The sequence below is a fragment of the Lygodium microphyllum genome, chromosome 14 (genome assembly GCF_053477565.2).
Source record: "Lygodium microphyllum isolate KBCC chromosome 14, Lygodium_microphyllum_v1.1.10, whole genome shotgun sequence".
Lineage (NCBI taxonomy): Eukaryota > Viridiplantae > Streptophyta > Polypodiopsida > Schizaeales > Lygodiaceae > Lygodium > Lygodium microphyllum.
Window position 1 is genome coordinate 37,564,740 of NC_141148.1, and position 20,929 is coordinate 37,585,668.

General features: G+C 36.3%; 1 protein-coding gene across 4 annotated transcripts; it reads left to right on the top strand.

The window, feature by feature from the left end:
• Positions 1 to 3,241: 3,241 nt before the first annotated feature.
• On the top strand, positions 3,242 to 14,256 carry LOC148025509 (respiratory burst oxidase homolog protein D-like). 4 transcript variants are annotated; one of them, XM_087692679.1, is made up of 16 exons: positions 3,251 to 5,497; positions 5,932 to 6,097; positions 6,377 to 6,425; positions 6,550 to 6,663; positions 8,677 to 8,922; positions 9,210 to 9,371; positions 10,016 to 10,402; positions 10,712 to 10,807; positions 10,898 to 11,013; positions 11,198 to 11,300; positions 11,400 to 11,440; positions 11,623 to 11,785; positions 12,312 to 12,563; positions 12,733 to 12,861; positions 12,960 to 13,038; positions 13,940 to 14,256. In XM_087692679.1, exons 1-16 carry the CDS (start codon positions 4,588 to 4,590, stop codon positions 14,047 to 14,049), a joined length of 3,123 nt encoding a protein of 1,040 aa, XP_087548805.1. In that variant the 5' UTR covers positions 3,251 to 4,587; the 3' UTR covers positions 14,050 to 14,256. The 4 variants fall into 4 exon arrangements, 1 of the variants encoding a protein (XP_087548805.1); XR_015693107.1 differs by lacking the exon at positions 13,940 to 14,256 and having other exon boundaries at positions 3,245 to 5,497; positions 12,765 to 12,861; positions 12,960 to 12,998; XR_015693109.1 differs by lacking the exons at positions 12,960 to 13,038; positions 13,940 to 14,256 and having other exon boundaries at positions 3,242 to 5,497; positions 12,379 to 12,563; positions 12,765 to 12,861.
• Positions 14,257 to 20,929: the final 6,673 nt, after the last annotated feature.

The window sequence follows — 20,929 nt, forward strand, 5'->3', positions numbered from 1 at the left end:
TGTTGCATGTATATCTACAAGTATGAGAAACTAAGGCAAGGTGTGCACATATGAGAGTTGACTCATGCATGGCTACACATATACATAGTCACATTAGAAGTCTAGCTAAGTGTGGCACATATGTGATACACTTAGAATGTCACCTTGCACATAAGTTATCACAATTGTTGCTTTTGATTTACAAGTCTAGAATGTCACCTTGCACATAGCTTATCATAATGAGATTAATTTTATTTCAGCTTCATCTTATAGTACCTCAAACACAGGAAAATCTTTGCATCACATCAAATGTTCACATGCATTTTTGGGGTTTATATTAACACTTTTTCTAGGTCATGATCATAAGACCTCTATAAATGATGATAAAGAGATCATTTGAGAAAATCTTTATCTTGTGATGTCACACCGTTAAAAAGTTAGGTATTTAACCTAATCCCACATTTCAATTAGGGTATCAAATCTTTGTGATGAAAAAATTGGTATTTGATTGGCACTCTACGGACACTTAAGTGACATAAATTGACAGCTTAACATCATCAATATTCTACTAGACATGAAAATAATATTATAAATAGTGTAAGACTTTTTGTTAAACCCTCAACAATGACCAAATATATTTCTTTTTCATGATTCGGATGTTCAAAAAGGAACTAAGTAGTAGTCATTTTTCAAATGTTAGTAGAATGTTTGCATGATCAAGACCAAGTCCACATTAGGACTTTTGTTACATGTACAATTATGGCATTTGTGTGCATCAACATGTTAAACAACTAGAGGCTAAAGGGGAGAGGGGGAAGTGGAACATCTACAATCACTAGTAGAGCAGGTTGGTGTTTGGTGATGCATAGTGGATGTAAAATGAAAGTGGGATATTATAAGTAGTGGTGATATTGTTCTATTATCTTTTGGGAAATGAAAGGTTTTTTCTAGGTGAGCTATAGTGGAGTTGTTAGGAATAATGTCATGGTCACGAGATGGGTGGTAAACCATGTTCACATGAGGGGAGTGAGCACTTACTTGCATAGATATATGCCATGTCATAGATTCAAGTTTAGTTAACTCATGTTTTTGGGATTTGATTGTTGCTTAATATGATCAAATTTTCTTTGTGAATGGAAAATATATAGGTTAAATAAGTTTCAATATATGAGCACTTACTTGCATAGATATATGCCATGTCATAGATTCAAGTTTAGTTAACTCATGTTTTTGGGATTTGATTGTTGCTTAATATGATCAAATTTTCTTTGTGAATGGAAAATATATAGGTTAAATAAGTTTCAATATATGAGCACAAAAGAATAACATAATTTGGTAAGGGAATAGGTTGTTGTATGTTCTTGTTGTTCATGATAAAGGGCTTGGAAATGAGAGCTTACATTCACACCAGTCATTCTAGCATAGTTTTCTATGTGTGACACCAATGGATTTCTTAGCAACATCACAAACTTGTTGTGTAGGGAAAGCCTCCCAAATTATTATTTTCATCCTTCCTTTAACATGTTGGGAAATAAGGTAATTAAAAAGAAGCTTGAAACTTGGGTTTTAAGTTGAAATTAGTTGGTAAAGAGGAGGTGATTGGTTGGTCCAAGCCAGGTGGCCTTACACGTTACCCACAAACTTAGCAAATTCCACTTTTAATGTGATGAAAGTTAGCTACAAGAACTTGTCTGGAGGCATGTGGAACCAAAGTTTAGGAAAAAGATGGGTTGTTTTGCCCTAAAGTCTTTTAAAAAGCCATTTCAAAATTTGTGCGAGAAGGATAAATGGATCCCAAAAATTCATAAACTTAGTTCAATTTTACAGAAACATGAAAGAAAATGCAAATATCCAATTTCCTCCTCGATGTAAAATGAGAAGGGTTTTATATGTTATGGATAATCGAAAATTGTTTTTTGAATGGTGTGAACCCAACCTCAAACAAGGGGCTTTGGTTTCCTTTCTGATTTATCATGTAGGTTGTTATATTTGGATTTATTTTGCTATACCTTTATAAAGTTGTTTGAAAATTATTTTCTAGAGTAGCATGACAATATACATTTCCTTTTTCTTTCTTGATAATGCATGTTATACAATTCATTGAAAGTACTACCTTAGACTTGAAGCTTTTTAACACTTTACAAAAGGTCCACACTTTGTTAAAGCATAGCTTCATCTAGAGAAGCCAATTGTCATCTAGTTACACATTTTTTATTACTCGTCCCAAGTTAGACATTTTTTTAATAGGATATCAAAACCTATTTAATCATAAGAACATCTTAATTCCAACTTAGAAGCTCTAACTTGATTGCCAAAAAACCTTAAACTATTGAAACTCTCATAGTATCCTAATCAATAGACAAAGCAATTCGATATTCTCTAGGATCATGTATGCAAGACTACCAATTTGTGGTCATGCAAAACATCATTCTCACACTTTGTGAGGGTTAGGTTCCAATGTAGAACCTTAGTCCACGTCATACAAAAAAAGGGTCAATTGTCTCAACATTTATTTAAGCCTTAAGAGAGGGTGTGAAGAAGGAGAGGAAAGCATCAATTATGTCATTATTTTGTAAGAAAGAAGGGAAAGCAAGAGAGGAGAAAACATCTTGCACATCTTGGTAAGTTGTGTGTGGTTGTGTGATCTTTTGCCTTGATTCCTTTGCATAACAACTTTTCTTCAATGATAGGGTTCGAGTAGGGTTCCCACTCTCTAGGGATAAAGTAAAGTATAATGATCCTTTTACCATGGCCATATATCAAAGTAAACAAAGCCAACGATTACTACTTATTATCAATCCACATTTGACTAGGCACTTGACTATGAGAAAACCCCTCCCTCTCCCCGAGGGATCCACCTATTAAAACTCATCTATATAACGTGCATTCAAAGGATATTAAGAAATACATTTTCTTTATATGTTGTAAGGCCTTAAAATGATCCCCTGTTACTTTACTAAACTTATGATTTTTTAAAAAAAATTGTAATTAAAAAACCATTTTTATAAATATAATCTTGTAAATTTTACTAAATATAATACCCTTTGTTTTGAACTCACGTGGTATCTTACATGTTCTATAAAATAGAGACACACACACACACACACACACTCTCTCTCTCTCTCTCTCTCTCTCTCTCTCTCTCTCTCTTATATGAGTGTGGGTAGGTTTGTAGATTATTGATTGAAATTTCTTCTCTCTTATTAAAATGTATGCAACCTCACATTGCTTCTTTCTTCTTCTTCTTCGAACAACAACAACAACAACTACAACAAACAAGCAAAGAACAAGAAGCAAACAACATCTCAAACATGCATTTCTCTTTCTGTCTACATCACACTCTTTTCCCACCCTTGTTAAAAACATCAAACAAGGGGCAATTGGTCCCCTTGATCATCTCAATCACACACTTGCCAAAGTAGGGAGTGCTCTCTCTCTCTCTCTCTCTCTCTCTCTCTCTCTCTCTCTCTCTCTCTACACCTACTTCGCTTCACATTCACTGCCAAGCATGCAATTGCCTTTGCGTTGGGGGCAAAGGCCATATTTGTCATAAAACAAGGCTCTCGTTTAGGGGAAACAGCATTCGTGGAGTGCAAGCATCAGCATTCTCATCTGACGCCAATTCGAAGCACTCGCCTTATCAGCCAATAAAGGCTCCCGGATTGATGAGGGCGCCTCTTCTCTCTCTCTCTCTCTCCCACCCACCACCCTCCGCCTCCTCCCTTTCGTCTTCTGATTTGTCATAATCAAGGCGCAATCAAGATCATAATCATGATCATCCTGTCAATGTACCTTCTCAACTGCAGCAGCTATGGCGGATCATTCGGCTCTCCATCAGACAGTTGCAGGCTCCAAAGGAATCATCGTCCACGGCAGCTGGCTCGTTTTCCACAGGATTGATACGCCGCCCTCCTCTTGTGCAAATTCTCGTTCCCGTTTATCTATCTTTCATGCCATCAATCCGGGGCCGATCACTGCTGTCGACACTGCCTCGCCTTAATCGTGTCTTCTTTGTTACATCAACCCAGTAAAGCCGTCTCATATATATCCTCCATTGATGCATTCTCCATCTCATCAACACCACCATACCCTTAATTGAGACTTCTGCATTACTGCATTCTCCATCTCATATCATCATATCCTTAATCGGTTCTTCTGCATCAGTGCACTCTCATTCTCATATCATGATATCCTTAATTGGGTCCTCATCTATCTTATGAATAGGGCTTTATCGTGATTTCATTGATTCTACATTTCACATAATTGATTAGACCTTAACCCATTTCATAATTTGGCTTCTAACTTAAATCTTGAGTTCAGCCTTGCATACTCTCTCGGGACAAAGATTCCTTAGATTGCCTATTGGGCTCATAGGTGTACACCCCATCGTGTCCTCGTTGGTCATCATGATTTGCTTCTATTAAAGGATTACTCTTTCTTTGTTGGCATTTCCTATAAGATTATTCTCCCTTCTTCTCTTATCTCACTACCCATTAGACTAACCCCGTTGGCACTTATTCAATCTACTTATTTCTAAAAACAATTCCTTATTATCTAAATTCCATCACCTATTGACCTAACGCTTCCACCATTCCTCTCCATTCAACAATGATGCTTGAGCCCCTCAAAACTTCCTTGAGGATCCCATGCCCTATTGACAATTCCAATAATAGCCAACAACGCATCCTTGGTATAAGTCTAGAGTGTGGCTTCAATCATGGCCATGCCACCAGTACACATGATTTAGTTGACACTGTTGTGCATGCATGGCATGTAAGAAGAGACAATGACCACGATGCATTATGTCAACACGTTGACGAAGATGGCTTGAATCGAACTACCTCCAAGGATCAACAGGTTTTGCTAGAGTTGACCTTGGATGTAAGGGAGGACAATGTGTCATTAAGAAGCATAAGTGCTCAACAAGAATGGATGGTGAAGAAACAACTTCCAAGTAGTGGTGTTGATGATACCAATTCAAGGTCCCACACAAAGAGTCCTAGCTTGGAAGAAAAACATGCGAATAGACCTAGTACAACGAAGAGTGCCAGCTTAGGAGGTAACGGCACGAAGAGCCCTAATTCAAGGAGCTTGCAAGCTCATTGGGAGTTTGAAGATGAAAGAGGAAGAGGGGAGGAAGAGGCAAATGACAATCAAGATGAAGGAGAAGAGGATGGAGAAGAAAGGTATGGCCTTCTTGAAAAAGGTACTAATACGCCTGACTATCATCACCATCACCATATCCATGTTCACCATTATACTCCATCTTCACAAGTGGTATCAAGTGTAAGTAGTAGAGATAATCAAGTTGATGACAATCAACCTAGTAGAAGCAATGAAGTACTGGGGAAGTCTATGTCTAGGACTGAGCAAGCTCTTGAAGGCCTTAGATTTATTAGTAAAACTACTGATGATAAGGACCCAGATGCTCTTTGGAGACAGGTAGAAACCCGATTTGACAAGTTGGTTGATCAAACAAGTGGCATGCTCAACCGTTCCAATTTTGCCGCATGCATTGGTGGGCCTCTCTCTCTCTCTCTCTCTCTCTCTCTCTCTCTCTCTCTCTCTCTCTCTCTCTCTCTCTCTCTCTCTCTCTCTCTCTCTCTCTCTCTCCCTCCCTCCCTCTCTCTCTCTCTTACATATATATGCACATTTGCATTGATAGCTTCCAAGTATATGCCCTCTTAAAGGGAGATGTTGAATGGTATCAATGATGTGTTATTGAATATAGTTCATCTAGTCAACTCTCATTTGCAATCATTGTATGAATGGTGTGGTTTTGAAAACCATTTAATTGAAAATACTACATCACATATTTATATGAGGAGCATCTCTATCTAGGCTATCACATAGGCATCCTTTAACACGAAGATTTCAAGGAAAATTGGGTGTATGGCTTGCCCATCATTCATGCGGCTTGCTTTGATAAACTTCTTGAAAATAATGGTGTAGGAATGAAGGAGTCCAAGGAGTTTGCATTGGAGCTTCTAGATGCACTTACAAGGAGACACTTTGGCATTGACAAAGTAATGTGGATATCCAAAGATGACCTTCGCAAGTATTGGAACCAAATTTCAGATAGAAGCTTCCATTCACGAACCCAAATCTTCTTTGACTTGTGAGTGTTGGAAATGTGCATACTTATCAAAGGACTTTGTAGCGATGCTAGTATGAAACCATAAAAGCTCCAATAACTTGACAAGAAAACTATTGAATTAAAAAAAAAATGTTTCATTTGAAACATTACATTTAGTAAATTTTAAATTGCAATCACTTTTACAATAATAAAGAACATAAAGAAAGTCCAACTCTATGTCCAAACATTGAGTTTAGTAGTACTCAAGATGTATAGTTTTTAGAAATCCTTGAGACACAAGAAATAATTCCATATTTGCAGGTGTGATAAGGATTCAGATGGTCGGATTGCTGAAAGAGAGGTAAAAGAGGTGAGATAGATTATGAAATCTAAACTGTAAATAATTATTCATATCTATGGTAACATTTTACTAGGAAAGGTGTGTACAATAAATGAAAATGTAGGTTTGTGAGGCTAATCTTTCTATATCATAGGTGATCTTGTTGAGTGCATCTGCCAACAAGTTGTCCATGATGAGGGAGCAAGCTGAGGAATATGCAGCCTTGATAATGGAAGAAATGGATCGAGACAACAAAGGCTACATTGAGGTTTGAACCTTCTTATCATTATTGTTCTCTTATATTCTAGAGAGAGAGAGAGAGAGAGAGAGAGAGAGAGAGAGAGAGAGAGAGAGAGAGAGAGAGAGAGAGAGAGAGAGAGAGAGAGAGAGAACTAGAAAGGAACATTGGGAGCCCATTACTAAGAACTAAGCACATGCATATTGCATTATAAGCCCCATTATGTGTTTTTTGTTCTTGAGACATACATTCTTTTCCTCAAAAGACTTAATTTTTTCTAAAGAAAAGCCAATTAGGTGCCTTTCTCAACTATATTAAAGATGGGAAAGAGTTTCCATCTATTTACATGTTCATCTTAACTTTCAAGAACGACTATGTAGGTGTCTAAATAAGCTTATAAGGCTTTAAACAAAAAGCTTATGAGTGAAACAAAGTGTAATAGAATTAAATAGACCATTTGAGCATAATTAGACAAAACTAATTGATAATAGCACCAAAAGCAACTTCAAAAAAGTCATTTAGTCATGTGGGATTTAAAAAAGGAAATTGTACATGCTAGTTATAGATGCCATATTGCCAATTAAATAAATTTTCATTGTTTCAAACATACCTTTAAAGTTACATCTTGATGCTTATTTGGAAACATAATCCCTAGACAAATCAAGTGACATAAGATTAAATAGAAAAATGGATGAAGGCTCTTTCATAGTTTATTGCACTTTCAACCAACCTTAGACTTGTTAATCTACAAGGACACCAAAATGGTTAATAGAAGTTAAATTTTACTTTCATTGATCTCTAATAAGAGTTCACTTTTCTTAAAATTCACTTTACATTTGCTTATGAATGCATGCATGCTTACGATGCATAATGCACGTATATTTTTATGCATGCATGCATGTGTACAGTTATATCTACATGCTTGTTTACATGTATACATAGATACATACATGCATGCATGCCAATTTGTATGTATGCCAATTTGTATGTATGCATAGATACATACATGCATGCATGCCAATTTGTATGTATGCATGTACGTATATATGGATGAGTATGAAGTCATTTTGCCTTTCATTTCTACAAGTCCCTCAATAATGATGATAATTAATGGCTCAAATGAAAGCATGCATACATAAACAAGTGGGCATAGTCCATAGAATCAAACAAGAAGAGTGCCACCATAAGCATATTTACAATGTTCCCAAGGTCTATGGAGATGTCTTATTTGCAAAATGAATTAAGTTGCATGCCAAAAGTTACCCATAAGTTAATACTTCCTTTACATTTGAAGCTATATTGTGATGATTTTGAAGTTATCCATGGGCCATTTTTTCCACCATTGAAGTAATCGTCAAACTTTGTCTATACAAATAGGCTACACATGGGCAAACAATGGATTATTTTAGTAAAATTATTAAAATACTTTCCAATTAAAATAAGTTGAACTACTCTCCACAAAAAAGACAAGCAATTTAAATGGAAATGTTGGAATCAAGTTACAATCAAGACTTTTAGCTCTTATTATTTTAAGGTTTGGAATGTCTTACCACTTCTCGTAGACTACTCTAAATAGCATGCATATTGTAATATAACTTGCACTTGTAGTCACCATCAATAAGCCATTGCACTACATGGTTAACTTGCTTTCTTCTATAGATACCAAATGCATTACATTGAATCTATGGAGGAAGCACCAATTTACCTTACCACTTTTAGGTGAGCCTTCTTAGTCATGACCCTTAGAGCATAGAACCAAGCGAACCAAGAAAGTCTTTATATATGTTATTGTACATCACTTGTCTTATAAGGATTTCTCAAATCAATTAGTATAATAATTGCTAGGTGTTCCTTTTAGGGTCATAGATGGTCATTCCTAATGTCACCTTGAGGAATGAATATGCTATGTAAGGAATCAATAGTTATCACTAATTTGACCATGAGCACAAGGACTCTTGTAGTTAATTTTGATTGATTGATTGACCCAAACAATGTACAAGCAATGTTGCATTTGTTGACAAAGTAGGACACTAATATATGCAGCTTTCACAATTGGAAGAACTATTTCGTGAAGGATTTGAGATAAATGAAAGTAATCAAGGGAGCATGCTATCTATATCTGGACCTCTTCCTTATGGATATGGAGGTATCAGAAATCTTGTTCAAAAGTTCAACTTCCATTTGCAACAAAATTGGCAACGTTTGTGGGTGGTAAGCTTATGGGTCACAGCCATGATCGGTCTTTTCACTTGGAAATTTTTGCAATACAAAAATCGATCATCTTTTCAGGTATTTCGTAGCTCATCTGATGAAGAATCTATCATTGTTGAAATAAAAATAATTCTTAAAAAACAAAGGCGAAAATAACCCCCTATTTCAAAATGTTGCAATTATTTTATTTCTTTATGTGGATAGTTAAACCATAACTATGTTTAATTATCTCCCTCGTTTACATAAATACTTCATCTCTTAAAAATAAGAACTTTAAGTGAGACATCCTTCATTTGTTAGATGTTAGACATTAGGTAGCTATTATATTTTTGTACTAGTTGATGCCTAAGTGGGTTAACTTCTAGGTGATGGGTTATTGCGTATGTACGGCCAAAGGAGCTGCTGAGACATTGAAGTTAAACATGGCTTTGATCCTCCTTCCAGTATGTCGAAACACAATTACTTGGTTTCGATCCACTTTCTTGGGGAATGTGTTTCCATTCGATGATAGCATAAATCTCCACAAGGTATGGTGCTTTTATGTAAAAGCATTAACCTACATCTTTGTAATGTGACATACATTTATCTATTAATTTACAATACTTAACATTATAATCCACTCATGAATTCATAGATATGTTTGATTGTAGGACAACAACCATTATGTTTATATTTTGCACACAAATGCCACTCAATGAACTTTTTATTAAACAACTGCTATTTTTGCACTATAACATCATGACTTTACTCATTTTGCTTGAGTACAAAGGACCAAACAATCTCATGGTTTTCATCTAAATGTTGTTTTGTGGCTTTGATTGGTGTATTTTGCTAGGACATTGTTGTCAACATGTCTTTAGATGCCTCCTTTTCCAAGGCTTGTTGTGATCTTCTATTAGCATGGTCCTTAATCTTTCATTGTTAGAACCTTTGAGCTTTCTTTGCATTTTCCATTCAATTTCATATTCCTTGACCTTCTGTCGGCATGCTATTTTTCTTTTAGAACAAGAATGAAACCTAATATCTTTATGAACATAGTGATTCTTGATTAAATACATGAATAGCATTCATGTACTAACCCCTAATGTCTAACATCATGCATTTTTGTAACATATGCATAATAGGAACAATGTGTCTTAATTGACTTTGAAATATTATTCTTTGATTGCAGCTCATTGCAGGTGCCATAGTCATCGGTGTGATTCTACATGGAGGTGTACACCTTGCATGTGACTTTCCACGTCTAGCTAATGCAAATCCCTTCATATTTTACACCACAATAGGTATTGATTTTGATAACCACCAACCCTCATATAAGGAGATCATATCTACAAGTGAGGTCATGACTGGGCTATTGATGGTGTTCCTTATGACCATTGCATACCTCCTTGCAACACGATCCTTTCGCAAAAACATCATCAAACTCCCATGGCCCATGCATAGGCTCACAGGATTCAATGCATTTTGGTATTCACACCATCTCTTTATCTTGGTCTATGCACTTCTTGTCCTCCATTCCATCACCTTGTTCCTTACGCACAAATGGATTGAAAAGACGGTAAGATTGGTCCCTTCTATTGTATTCTATGTGCTTAATCTATGCTAAATACCTACAACAAGTTAATATACATATTGATACCATTGGAAGATGATAGAAAATTAAGTACTTAATAGATTGGATAATTAGATAAGATGCAAATTGATTTCCTGTTCCGTATGCTAAAAATAATGCTAGTAGCATCTTTTTTTATTTTGACACCATCATCCTTAATGTATTTCTTGAAGGTATTTCAACTATTCACACATTTATGCACCTTTTCTTGGGGTACTAATTTAGATGCTAAACCATTTTCATTGATCTTTATAGACATGGATGTATCTAGCTCTTCCATTATCATTATATAGTGGAGAAAGAACTCTACGGGCATTTAGAGCTACACAGTACAAGGTGGATTTATTAAATGTAAGAAGTTGCTTCTAATTCCTAGATAAAATAGGATCAAAGAACCTTGGAAGTTGAATTGTGAGGTTAAACATTGTCAATACTTTGTAGGCCACAATATATCCGGGGGATGTGCTAGCTTTGTATATGGCAAAGCCACTTGGTTTCAACTATTTTAGTGGGATGTATATATTCTTGCAATGCCCAAACGTATCACCATTTGAGTGGTAAGCTTAGGATTTTAGAAATTTCAAATGCATGTATTCTCAAAGTATTATAGATCCTTTGAATAGTAAATAGGACAACAACATAAAGGCACATGTTGAAGCAAAAATCACAAATTTCTTAAGTAAAGATGAAAAATCTATTTCAAAAATATAATCTTTGATGTTGAGTTGTACATCTTTTTAGGCATCCATTTACTATCACTTCAGCTCCAGGAGATGACTACTTGAGTGTTCATGTTCGTACATCTGGTGATTGGACAAGGGAGCTTATGAAAACATTCTCCCAGGTTGGTTAAAATAAATGTGGTATTGCATTTATCTTTTGAGAAATCATTAACTTTATGTGACATTAGTAGTCACAAGTTGCAAATGTTGGTGGTTTCTAGGCTTTGGCTAAAAAGGACGCATACCAAAATTACATTAAAAGGTAGCCCACATGGGATTCCATATAAGATTAGTGTTGTAAGTATTCAATAATAAGCTTCTAATTGTGATTATTTTACCTACAAAAAATATGAAGAACTAATGAGATTACACTTTTGTGTTTGTGCGTACACATACATGTGGGTTGTGCATGTGTGTCTATGTTGTGGGTGTCGAGTGTAACAGGTGCCCAAGGTTGCTAATCGATGGTCCATATGGTGCTCCTGCACAAGGTTACAAAAAGTACAATGTAATGCTCCTTGTTGGGCTAGGGATTGGAGCAACTCCATTTATTAGCATCTTGAGAGACATTCTCAATGACTGGAAAGCGGAAGAGAGAGATAAATCAGTAAGCCTCACCTTAAGAAGAATAAGCCTCTAGCTCATATAATTTTTCTATAATATTTACTTACTTTAGAAAATTATAGAACTTTCATACTCATTGTCTTTGATGAAACAAATGCACAAACTATAAACATGTTGAAAATTGTATTGTGTAAAATATAACGAGGACAACACTTGTTTTTGTTGGTGTTATAATATCATAAATTGAGAATGCAATTAGGAAATGAAGGTGTCACGAGGAATATTTGTGCATTGATATTCATTTTCAAAGTAAAATATGTGCATGATCTTTTAAGCATTAGTATTCTAAATGCTAGCAATCATAAACATTCATATAGTTGCATTCAAAGGGTAGATATATGTTCTCATGTGATGATCTTAATTAAAAGCCTTTATAAAGTTTTTCATGGCATTATTTTTAAATAGGTTTATTATTTGATTATTTTCAAGCAAGTGATGAGAAATCAAGTTCAACTTGTAAAACATCAATCTCATCTTAAGTTTTTGTGCGGTTCTTAAATTGGATACAGGATACCTTTAGTGCATCTCCAAGCTTTAGTGGATCACCCTTGTTGACAGGGTCACCCTTGTTGACAGGATCACCTCTGTTTAGTGTTGGATCACCACTCTTTAGTGGCTCTCCTCTCTTTAGTGCTTCACCAAAGCCAAGGAAAGGAAGAGGGAGGTCCAAGAATGTCTACTTTTATTGGGTGACAAGGGAGCAAGGCTCCTTCCACTGGTTTAAAGAAGTGATGAATGAAGTGGCAGAAAATGATCAAAAGGTATTAGAGACTTTGCTAATAAAGAATGCTCTAGAAATTTATATAATTAATGAACCCATTAAAGCACCCTTGATTAATTGAACATGTCAATACTTAACTTAACATACACATCATGGATGCTAATGTAGCTCAAGTCAAGTAATGCTTGTATCTATTGTTCCTTGGCTAGGCCATAATTGAAATGCACAACCATTTGACTAGTGTCTATGAAGAAGGAGATGCTAGATCAGCTCTTATTATGATGGTGCAAGCCTTGCACCATGCAAGACATGGAATGGATATTCTCTCTGGAACAAGGGTAAGACTCAATTTATTTTTCAAGTTTTTCCACATCATGATGAGATAAATCCATGATCTCATTAACAAAAATAAATAATTTTTCTACAATTGTCATAGATTCGCACCCACTTTGCTAGGCCCAATTGGAGGAAGGTGTTTGCAAGATTGGCAGCACGACATCCATTTGAGACAATTGGTCTCTCTCTCTCTCTCTCTCTCTCTCTCTCTCTCTCTCTCTCTCTCTCTCCATGTGTGTGTCTATGCAATGTGTTCCTTTTGTATCTCTTTCTCTACATCCATGTGGACATTATGTTTGTTTGTATGTAGATGTGCATCCATGTAAGCATAGTATTGCATGCATGTATAAACACAAGTACACACACACACATACATACATACATACATACATACATACATACATACATACATACATACATACATACATACATACATACATACATACATACATACATACATACATACATACATACATACATACATACATACATACATACATACATACATACATACATACATACATATGCATGCATGCATGTATGTAAATGTGTGTGTGTGTGTGTGTGTGTGTGTGTGTGTGTGTGTGTGTGTGTGTGTGAATTAAAAAACTAGTCCAAGGGTTTTTCATATTGTACATGCACCCTTATGTATGCACATGCCTGTGTATGCACACCCCTACTAGCTTTGAAGTGTTTATATATGCTAGTTAGCCTTTCATAGACTTACCTTTTATGAGCTTTTTATCCCTCTCCCTATACATACCTAGCTATTCTTTGTTCATATGTTCATGTTGTTTATATATTCAAGGATTTATATATGTATACATGTGTGTGCATTTATGCAAAAGTAAACTAAAATATCAATGTTTCAGATTGTGCGCATGCATGGTTCATCTATATGCATATGTGTATTTGCACACCTCTTTAAATGTTTCACATATTTAAAATCTACTTTTACCCTTATTCTTTTAATTCTAAAGTATTATAGAACATGTTTATCTCTACCAAAAAAATATTGTGTACATTATTTGAGATATGTTTAACTACATTTGAATCTATAACTCAAAAATCCATGTCTAGGTGTTTTCTATTGTGGACCGACTCGCCTTACCAATGAATTGGAGTCATTATCACAAAAATTTACTCAAAGAACGAAGACCAAGTTTGTCTTTCATAAAGAAAACTTTTGAAGGAGAGAATCTTAAGATCTTGAGGATTTGTAAATTGAGGACTATGAAGCATTTGCTTGCATAAAGGCTCTTGTACCATTGATCATGTTAGAGGGAACCATCATCTATCGATAATTGTGAATATGGAGAGAAATTATGTACCATCAACACAAAACATATTGGAAACAAATATCAAAAGATAATGCAACTATGAATTTCTTATTCAAACTACACATCCTAATATTAATTTCACATCTACATACTAAAAATCAATGAGTTCATTTACAACATATTGGATCAATATCGTACTATGATTACTTAGAAACAGGCTAGGTTACAAACATATATGGGTTGTTTATTTTTTCTCTTTTTTTAGATCATAATGATTTCCTACATTGAAGTACTATAGATGTTCTAGAGTGGACCACCTCAACTTTGTCCTACTTATGTAAGTTTTAACAATAGCTTCTAGGGTTGGAGATATTGATAGCTAGTATAGTTGGGTATCCTATGTGGGGACCAAGAGGGATGAAGAGTTAGCACTACAAACATTTGAGTTCTCATCATGAAATAAGATCCTTGTAATATTACTGATCTCCATTATCCAAACTTTAGCTTTACTTTCGCTTGCATGAATGACAAAAGCTCCCATTCTCCACAAATTTTTCCAATTCTAGAAATCAAATAGTCCTTATCATTAAGATGAATAATGTTAAGGATAGGGAAAAGGTATGGGAAATATTATTTGAGGTTTCATAAATGAGAAAATGTTGCGTGATATCATGTCTCCTGCTTGATGTTGTCACAAATGGTGTTGCTATATGGATCAAAAAGTGTGGATGGTTAGATTACTTAAGTTTTTTTAAAAAAACTTGCTTATTATGAATGCGTAATTTGCAAAGTCACATGAGTGTCATATAATATACATAGTGGAGATTTGGCACACTTCTCCCTAAAATTGATGAAGAGGAGGCCATAATGAGAATACATTAGAATATACAGAACTAGCCTTCCATTGTTAGCCTTTGTTGGTAAGGGTCATATAATAGAATACTTCTTGAAAGTTTGGCCCATTGTTGCAAGATCGTCACTTTTTTTGCTTGTAGATATGCTGTATCGAGCTTCCTCAAATACCTAACATAGTCTTTAAATGGATCTAGACCCACTTTCTTGTTTACCTAGTTATTGGTGAGGCCCTCTTCTTTAGCAACACCAAAGTTTTACTGATACTCTTAATGTGCCTTCAAGTTGCTACCTCCTACTATACCACGTACAATCCACTAATATCGAATTGGTCTTTTTATCAATGTAGGATGGTGTCTTGTTTACACTCTAAGATAGGAAAATATAAAATGAGATCAAGATTATCTCCCCATGGTGGCTTTCAACTTTCAAAACCTATAACATAGCTCATGGCATGCTCATCACTTCTAAGCCATCAAATGTGGCTATAGAGGGCTTGCAACATAGCCAACCTTTTGATGTATCACCAACAATCCAAATGATTAGAATACTTATGGCCCTAGAGGAGAGGCATCCCAAAAATCAAAGATCTATTCTTAGCAAGGGATTCATGTTCTTTAGTGTTTTTCAATTACTAAAACCACATGTGTTATATGATTTATAGAATTACTTATTCCTCTTGATATTGGTGGGGTTTGCACCCATTATATATGGATTGATCAAGTCAACAAACATGGGAAGGGCCCAATAGATCAGCCCATTGACATTGTCCTCAAGCTTTTCTAGCAACTAGGGTTCTTTCTACATTGTGAGCCATGGAGTGAATACATAGACAAATCAATGTTTAAACCCAAGATTTCTATCATGTGCATCCCACAATGTATTGGTGATAATTACCATGAGACCTTTGGGTCCTACAAAGTATACCAAAGCATTCTTTACCTTACATGTCACTCTATCCTTGAAAATAATCTTTTGAGCATAGAGCATTGTGTATTATTTACCATGGATGGAATGTGTTCATGTGAGAAAAGTCTTATCCAAAATCCTCCCATCTCAAATCAATGGTTAAGTTGTCGGATATTGAGGTGAAGCATGATCCCCCCTCCATGATATGTTCAAGCACTACACAAGAATTGACTCTCTCATTGCATCTAATAATCATAAGTACAAGCAAACCTATTATCTATTGTTTTGGATAAATAACAACCTTAATAATCCCTCAATACATTGAGTATAACTTTCAAGCACAATGTGACCAAGCAAGGGTAGAAATTGAGCAACATAGACTTAGATAAACATCCTAAGATTCTATCTAATAAAGACAAAGATAGGGATGCATGACAACATACATTAGAGAATGATAAGGTGCAATTAATATACACTATTTGTTGCAAAGATTGTCACATATCAGCATTTTTTGGTGATCGAACTGATACATGACACCTTCCTTTAGTAGCATACTAATGAGAGGAACCCTCCTTACTCGCTCCATCTATATACTTTTGGCCCTTGTGTTTGCACCTAGACCTTGGCTAGACTATGTCATAACATGCATCCATGCTCATCATGGTCACAAGTATCTCTGCATAGCAAGTCAATTCACTATACAGATATTTGCAAAGTGTCCAAGTCATAAGCTATATGTAAAACAAATTAGTGGATGAAATGGTGCACTTCTGTTAAAAAAAAATCCATGAAATGCAAGCAAAAAAAGTTGTTCATACATTAGATAACTATGATATGCATAGCATGACTAGGACGAACCATCAAATATGTGTGAGCATCTTGGGCATTCTAAAGAGCGAGCCATACTAATCAAAGGAGCACCCATAGGCCTCATACTCCTAGTCACTCTCCATATTATCATCCTCATTGCCACCCCTAGGAGCCAAAAGAGGTCTCTCCACTACATGCCACACAATGTGATCAATGACCTCAAGATCACTATCAAATGAGTAGCACAAATGCCCAAAAGCCATGCATGCTTGCATCAATCGGCCTGTGCCACAACCCATCTCTAGTGCTAGTCCCTGAGGGGGACATAATGTATCCAAAGAACTTTGCATGAGACCAACATTACCCTACACATTAGCTCTAAGATAGGACTCTACCTCCATTGAACTCTCAGTTTTTCAACAAGTAGTACTAAAGCACATGAAGAACAAAGTCTACTCCTTGTCTCTGTGCAAATGTCAAGCACTCTATGGGTGGGCTATACAAAAGCCGGTCACGGCGTCAAAGCAAGTACACAAAGAACACATCCATCTATTGTTACACACCAACACAAATATAAGAACACCAACACAAGTTATAGAGAAGCCATACACAATGTGCAAAAGACATCATAAGACTAAAACCCACCTAAATGGAGATACCATCAACCACCATCGCCCGCATATGAACAATTTCATCTACAATGAACTTACGAACAATCTCCAAATCCAAATGGAGTGCATGCCTTTCAATCCATGAAGGCGAGGTTCCTAGGATGAACAATATATAAGCATTAATTTGAGTAAAATTTTTAAACAATGCAAGCCCTTTAACCAAAAGAAAAAATCTTGGGGCAAGCATTCCAACCCACACAAAAACCCACCAAAGATAGACACAAAACAAAAAGACCCATCATGAGTAAGCCAAGCACACTGAAGCAGCCCTGAGCCCATGGAGAATGTGATCCTCAGTCACTCTAGTCTAGGATGGGATACATCTATACCAAATGAAGCATTGATAGGAAAATCTATGAGGATGAAGTCGACGGCCCAAGCCATGACACTCCTCCTCTTCCTATACTAAGACCTCAACTTTTCTATGCCCAAAAAGAAGCAATGAATATTTCCAAAGTATTCGTTCCTTATTGAAGAAGCAAAGTCCTTCCCCATGGCAATATAATCACCAACCCTGTACTACGAGTAGGGTGATGGATCACAATCATGACCTAAAAGTGTAGAAGAGTATGATGGGGGCACCTGGTGAGACATATGAGGATGCATAAGTTGGTGCCCTTTAGTAGCAAAAAGATAGAAGACTAGCCAAAAGAGACAAAAAGCTATACAACATATCAATTTCAAAAAATTGTATGAAGTAAACCTTTGGTAGGACTCTCATGTGAAGGCAACTCTGTCGGGGCTCATCAACAAAGTCATTGGGCATCTTGACTGAGAAGATCATAACAAAAACAAACAATTTAAAATGAGACCAATACTATCCAACCAAAAAACAATCCAAATGTGTGAGTTGCTACCACTCTCTTTTTCTTGCCCTTGTTGTGGTCACTTCTCTTTCCTTTTGCACCCCTCTCTTCCCTCTTGGGACGACCTAGAAGGGAAAACAAGGAGACATGTTTTCAAAGACATGCATAACAAATTCATAGAGGCAAAGATCAAAGACCATGACATTCTCACCTTGTGTTTATGAATGAGCACCATCCCCCTTGATAGTCCTATAGATGTATTTCTTACCTTCATAAAAAATTTGTGAGAAGTAAGCATGGAGGGAGGGATCAACAAGGAGGATCAATGGACTCCCTAACTTCACCTCATCTTCCAAAATCCTCAAGGTCTTTTTCTCAATCATATCCGATAGCACCTCTCTAGACAACCATCTACACCCAAACCAAATTTAGATGGAAATTCAAAGAACTCACCCAAACAACCCTCTATCTAAATTACCAAATTAAGTGACTAGTTAAGAGCTCATGCTCTAAACAAAAAATTTGTGCTTGACATCCCACAAGCACTTCCCATTTCCCTTGATCTCTCCAACATCCTAAGCCATGTGACTTTTTTGTTAATGGAAATTGATGATATTGCAATCAAGTTCAGTTTTTCAATGGTCACTATGGTCTCGAGGACATCAAACTACAATGAGATTAGAGTTTCTCTCCATTCCCTCCCCAATGAGGATTGATGATGTTGAGTACCTATGGATGCCAAAGATCCAACCAAGTATTTAAGTGCCCGTAATCTAGAATGCAAGAACCACAAACATATATACTATCTTGTAGGATGGGCAAGAAGCTCACCTTCTGCATAGGATCATTATATTTGTTCTTCAAACCTCTCAAAACCTCTTGCTTCTTGATTGTTTTATGATTCCCACTAAGATTGTTTGTGACCTCTCCTATCTTTGTACATAATTCTTTTTGAAACTCAACCTACAAGCCTAGGGATTAAGGATGTTTGCTCTTGAATCTTTTACAAAGATAGCAGTCAAAACAAGAATACCTAATACAGTAGGTAGCCGTGTCCTCTCGTGCCAATGGATACCACGATGGTGTGCCTTTTGATTCAAGCTTCTTCTTAGCATCCAATGTCTTGGCCACCTGTGATGGTTGCTCTTGCAAATACAATGTGATGTCACAATCACATATGCTGATAGCATTAACCAACATGTCCTTGAGATTTGTGACTATCACTGCATGCTCATTTAAGCTGCAATGTAAAAAGATTGAATCCCTTAATCAAACCATAGGTGCAAACATGTCAACACTTATTCATACATAGAAGGCTAGCTAGCAAGGCAACCTCACTGAGCCTGGTAGGATCAATCACAGTGCTAACAACCCTCAAGTGCCATGACCTTGGGTCTTGAAACTTCACTGAGATCACTTGATCCAAGCCATCGTGCGTTGGTTCGCTTCCACGGAAAACATTCTATTTGAAAGGAAGGCAATATGTCTTTTCCCTCTCAACTCATGCTAAAATTACCTTTCCACATCTTGCCAATGGGTGTCCCACACTGCATGAATATCATATGTCACACTGGCTTCTCTTGACCAATCAATGAGACAATTGACACAGTGAAAGTGCCCTTCTTAGGATAGTATGTTTCCTCCTCTAGTGCTATCTTCAAGAGAGATGTATCACTCCATAATCCACACACTCTTGTGTATGGAAACATATGGCACAAGGGGATGGGTGGACATTTTGAAACATCCAAATCCTACACTTGGATAGCACATCACCACCTTTCATGATCTCAACTGTGTTAATAAACTCACCATTTGTCTCATGGTTTGTTGCATTGGAGCATGCTGAGCTTGTCGTAGTATTACAATATGAAAGATCCTATTGTACCCTAGTTGAAACCTTGAATCCAAAAAAGGAAGTTAAAAAATAGAAGGGTTTATTCCTCAAATCCCAATGTGTATCCCACCCATGTAAGTGGTGAATTTATTAGGATTTTACCTAGCTATCAATGAAACATCATCATGAGGAGGCACAAGGCTGGATGCACTCTACATAGAACCTAAAATCCTACTTGTAAGAAATTTCCAAATCAATCAATGGAAACATTCACACTATTCTTGCTTTTAACCAAACAATTTACTGTAATTGCCTCCAATTGTAGTTGTTTCCTTGCCTATCTCTTTTGCTTAGGGGCCATTGAAATATACATGTATGAAGACAATCATAAATAAGTTGTTTCATGAAGACCATGGCTAGCATTCATCATGCATCATATCTATAGTTCCTATTTATAAGCAAGCAAGCACTTGCAATTACACCAATAGCACCCAATTACACCAATAGGATCCAAGCCAAAGAAGCCATTGCACTCAATGCAATACATGTCCACCAACAAAGCATTGCCTAGCACAACATTTATCTTGCATTCCATGACAATAAGGCCAAGCACTTGGCCTTGAAGGACTGAATCCAATCCAATACATTTCATGCCTAGAGTCCAACTCATTGGGACATATGGATGATAGCAAGATGTCTCATCCTCCCAAACCTATCGAGCTCTTCATGAATTTTTGTGTCCATTTTGATGGCTGCCATTTCAACACATGCTTTCAACTACCAAGGGCTGGCACTTGGCCTAGGCTAGCCAAATCCAAGCCAAAGAAACCATTGCACTTATGGCATACATGCCCATCAAAGCACTACTCAGCACAACATTCATTTTGCATTCCATGATAGTAAGCCCA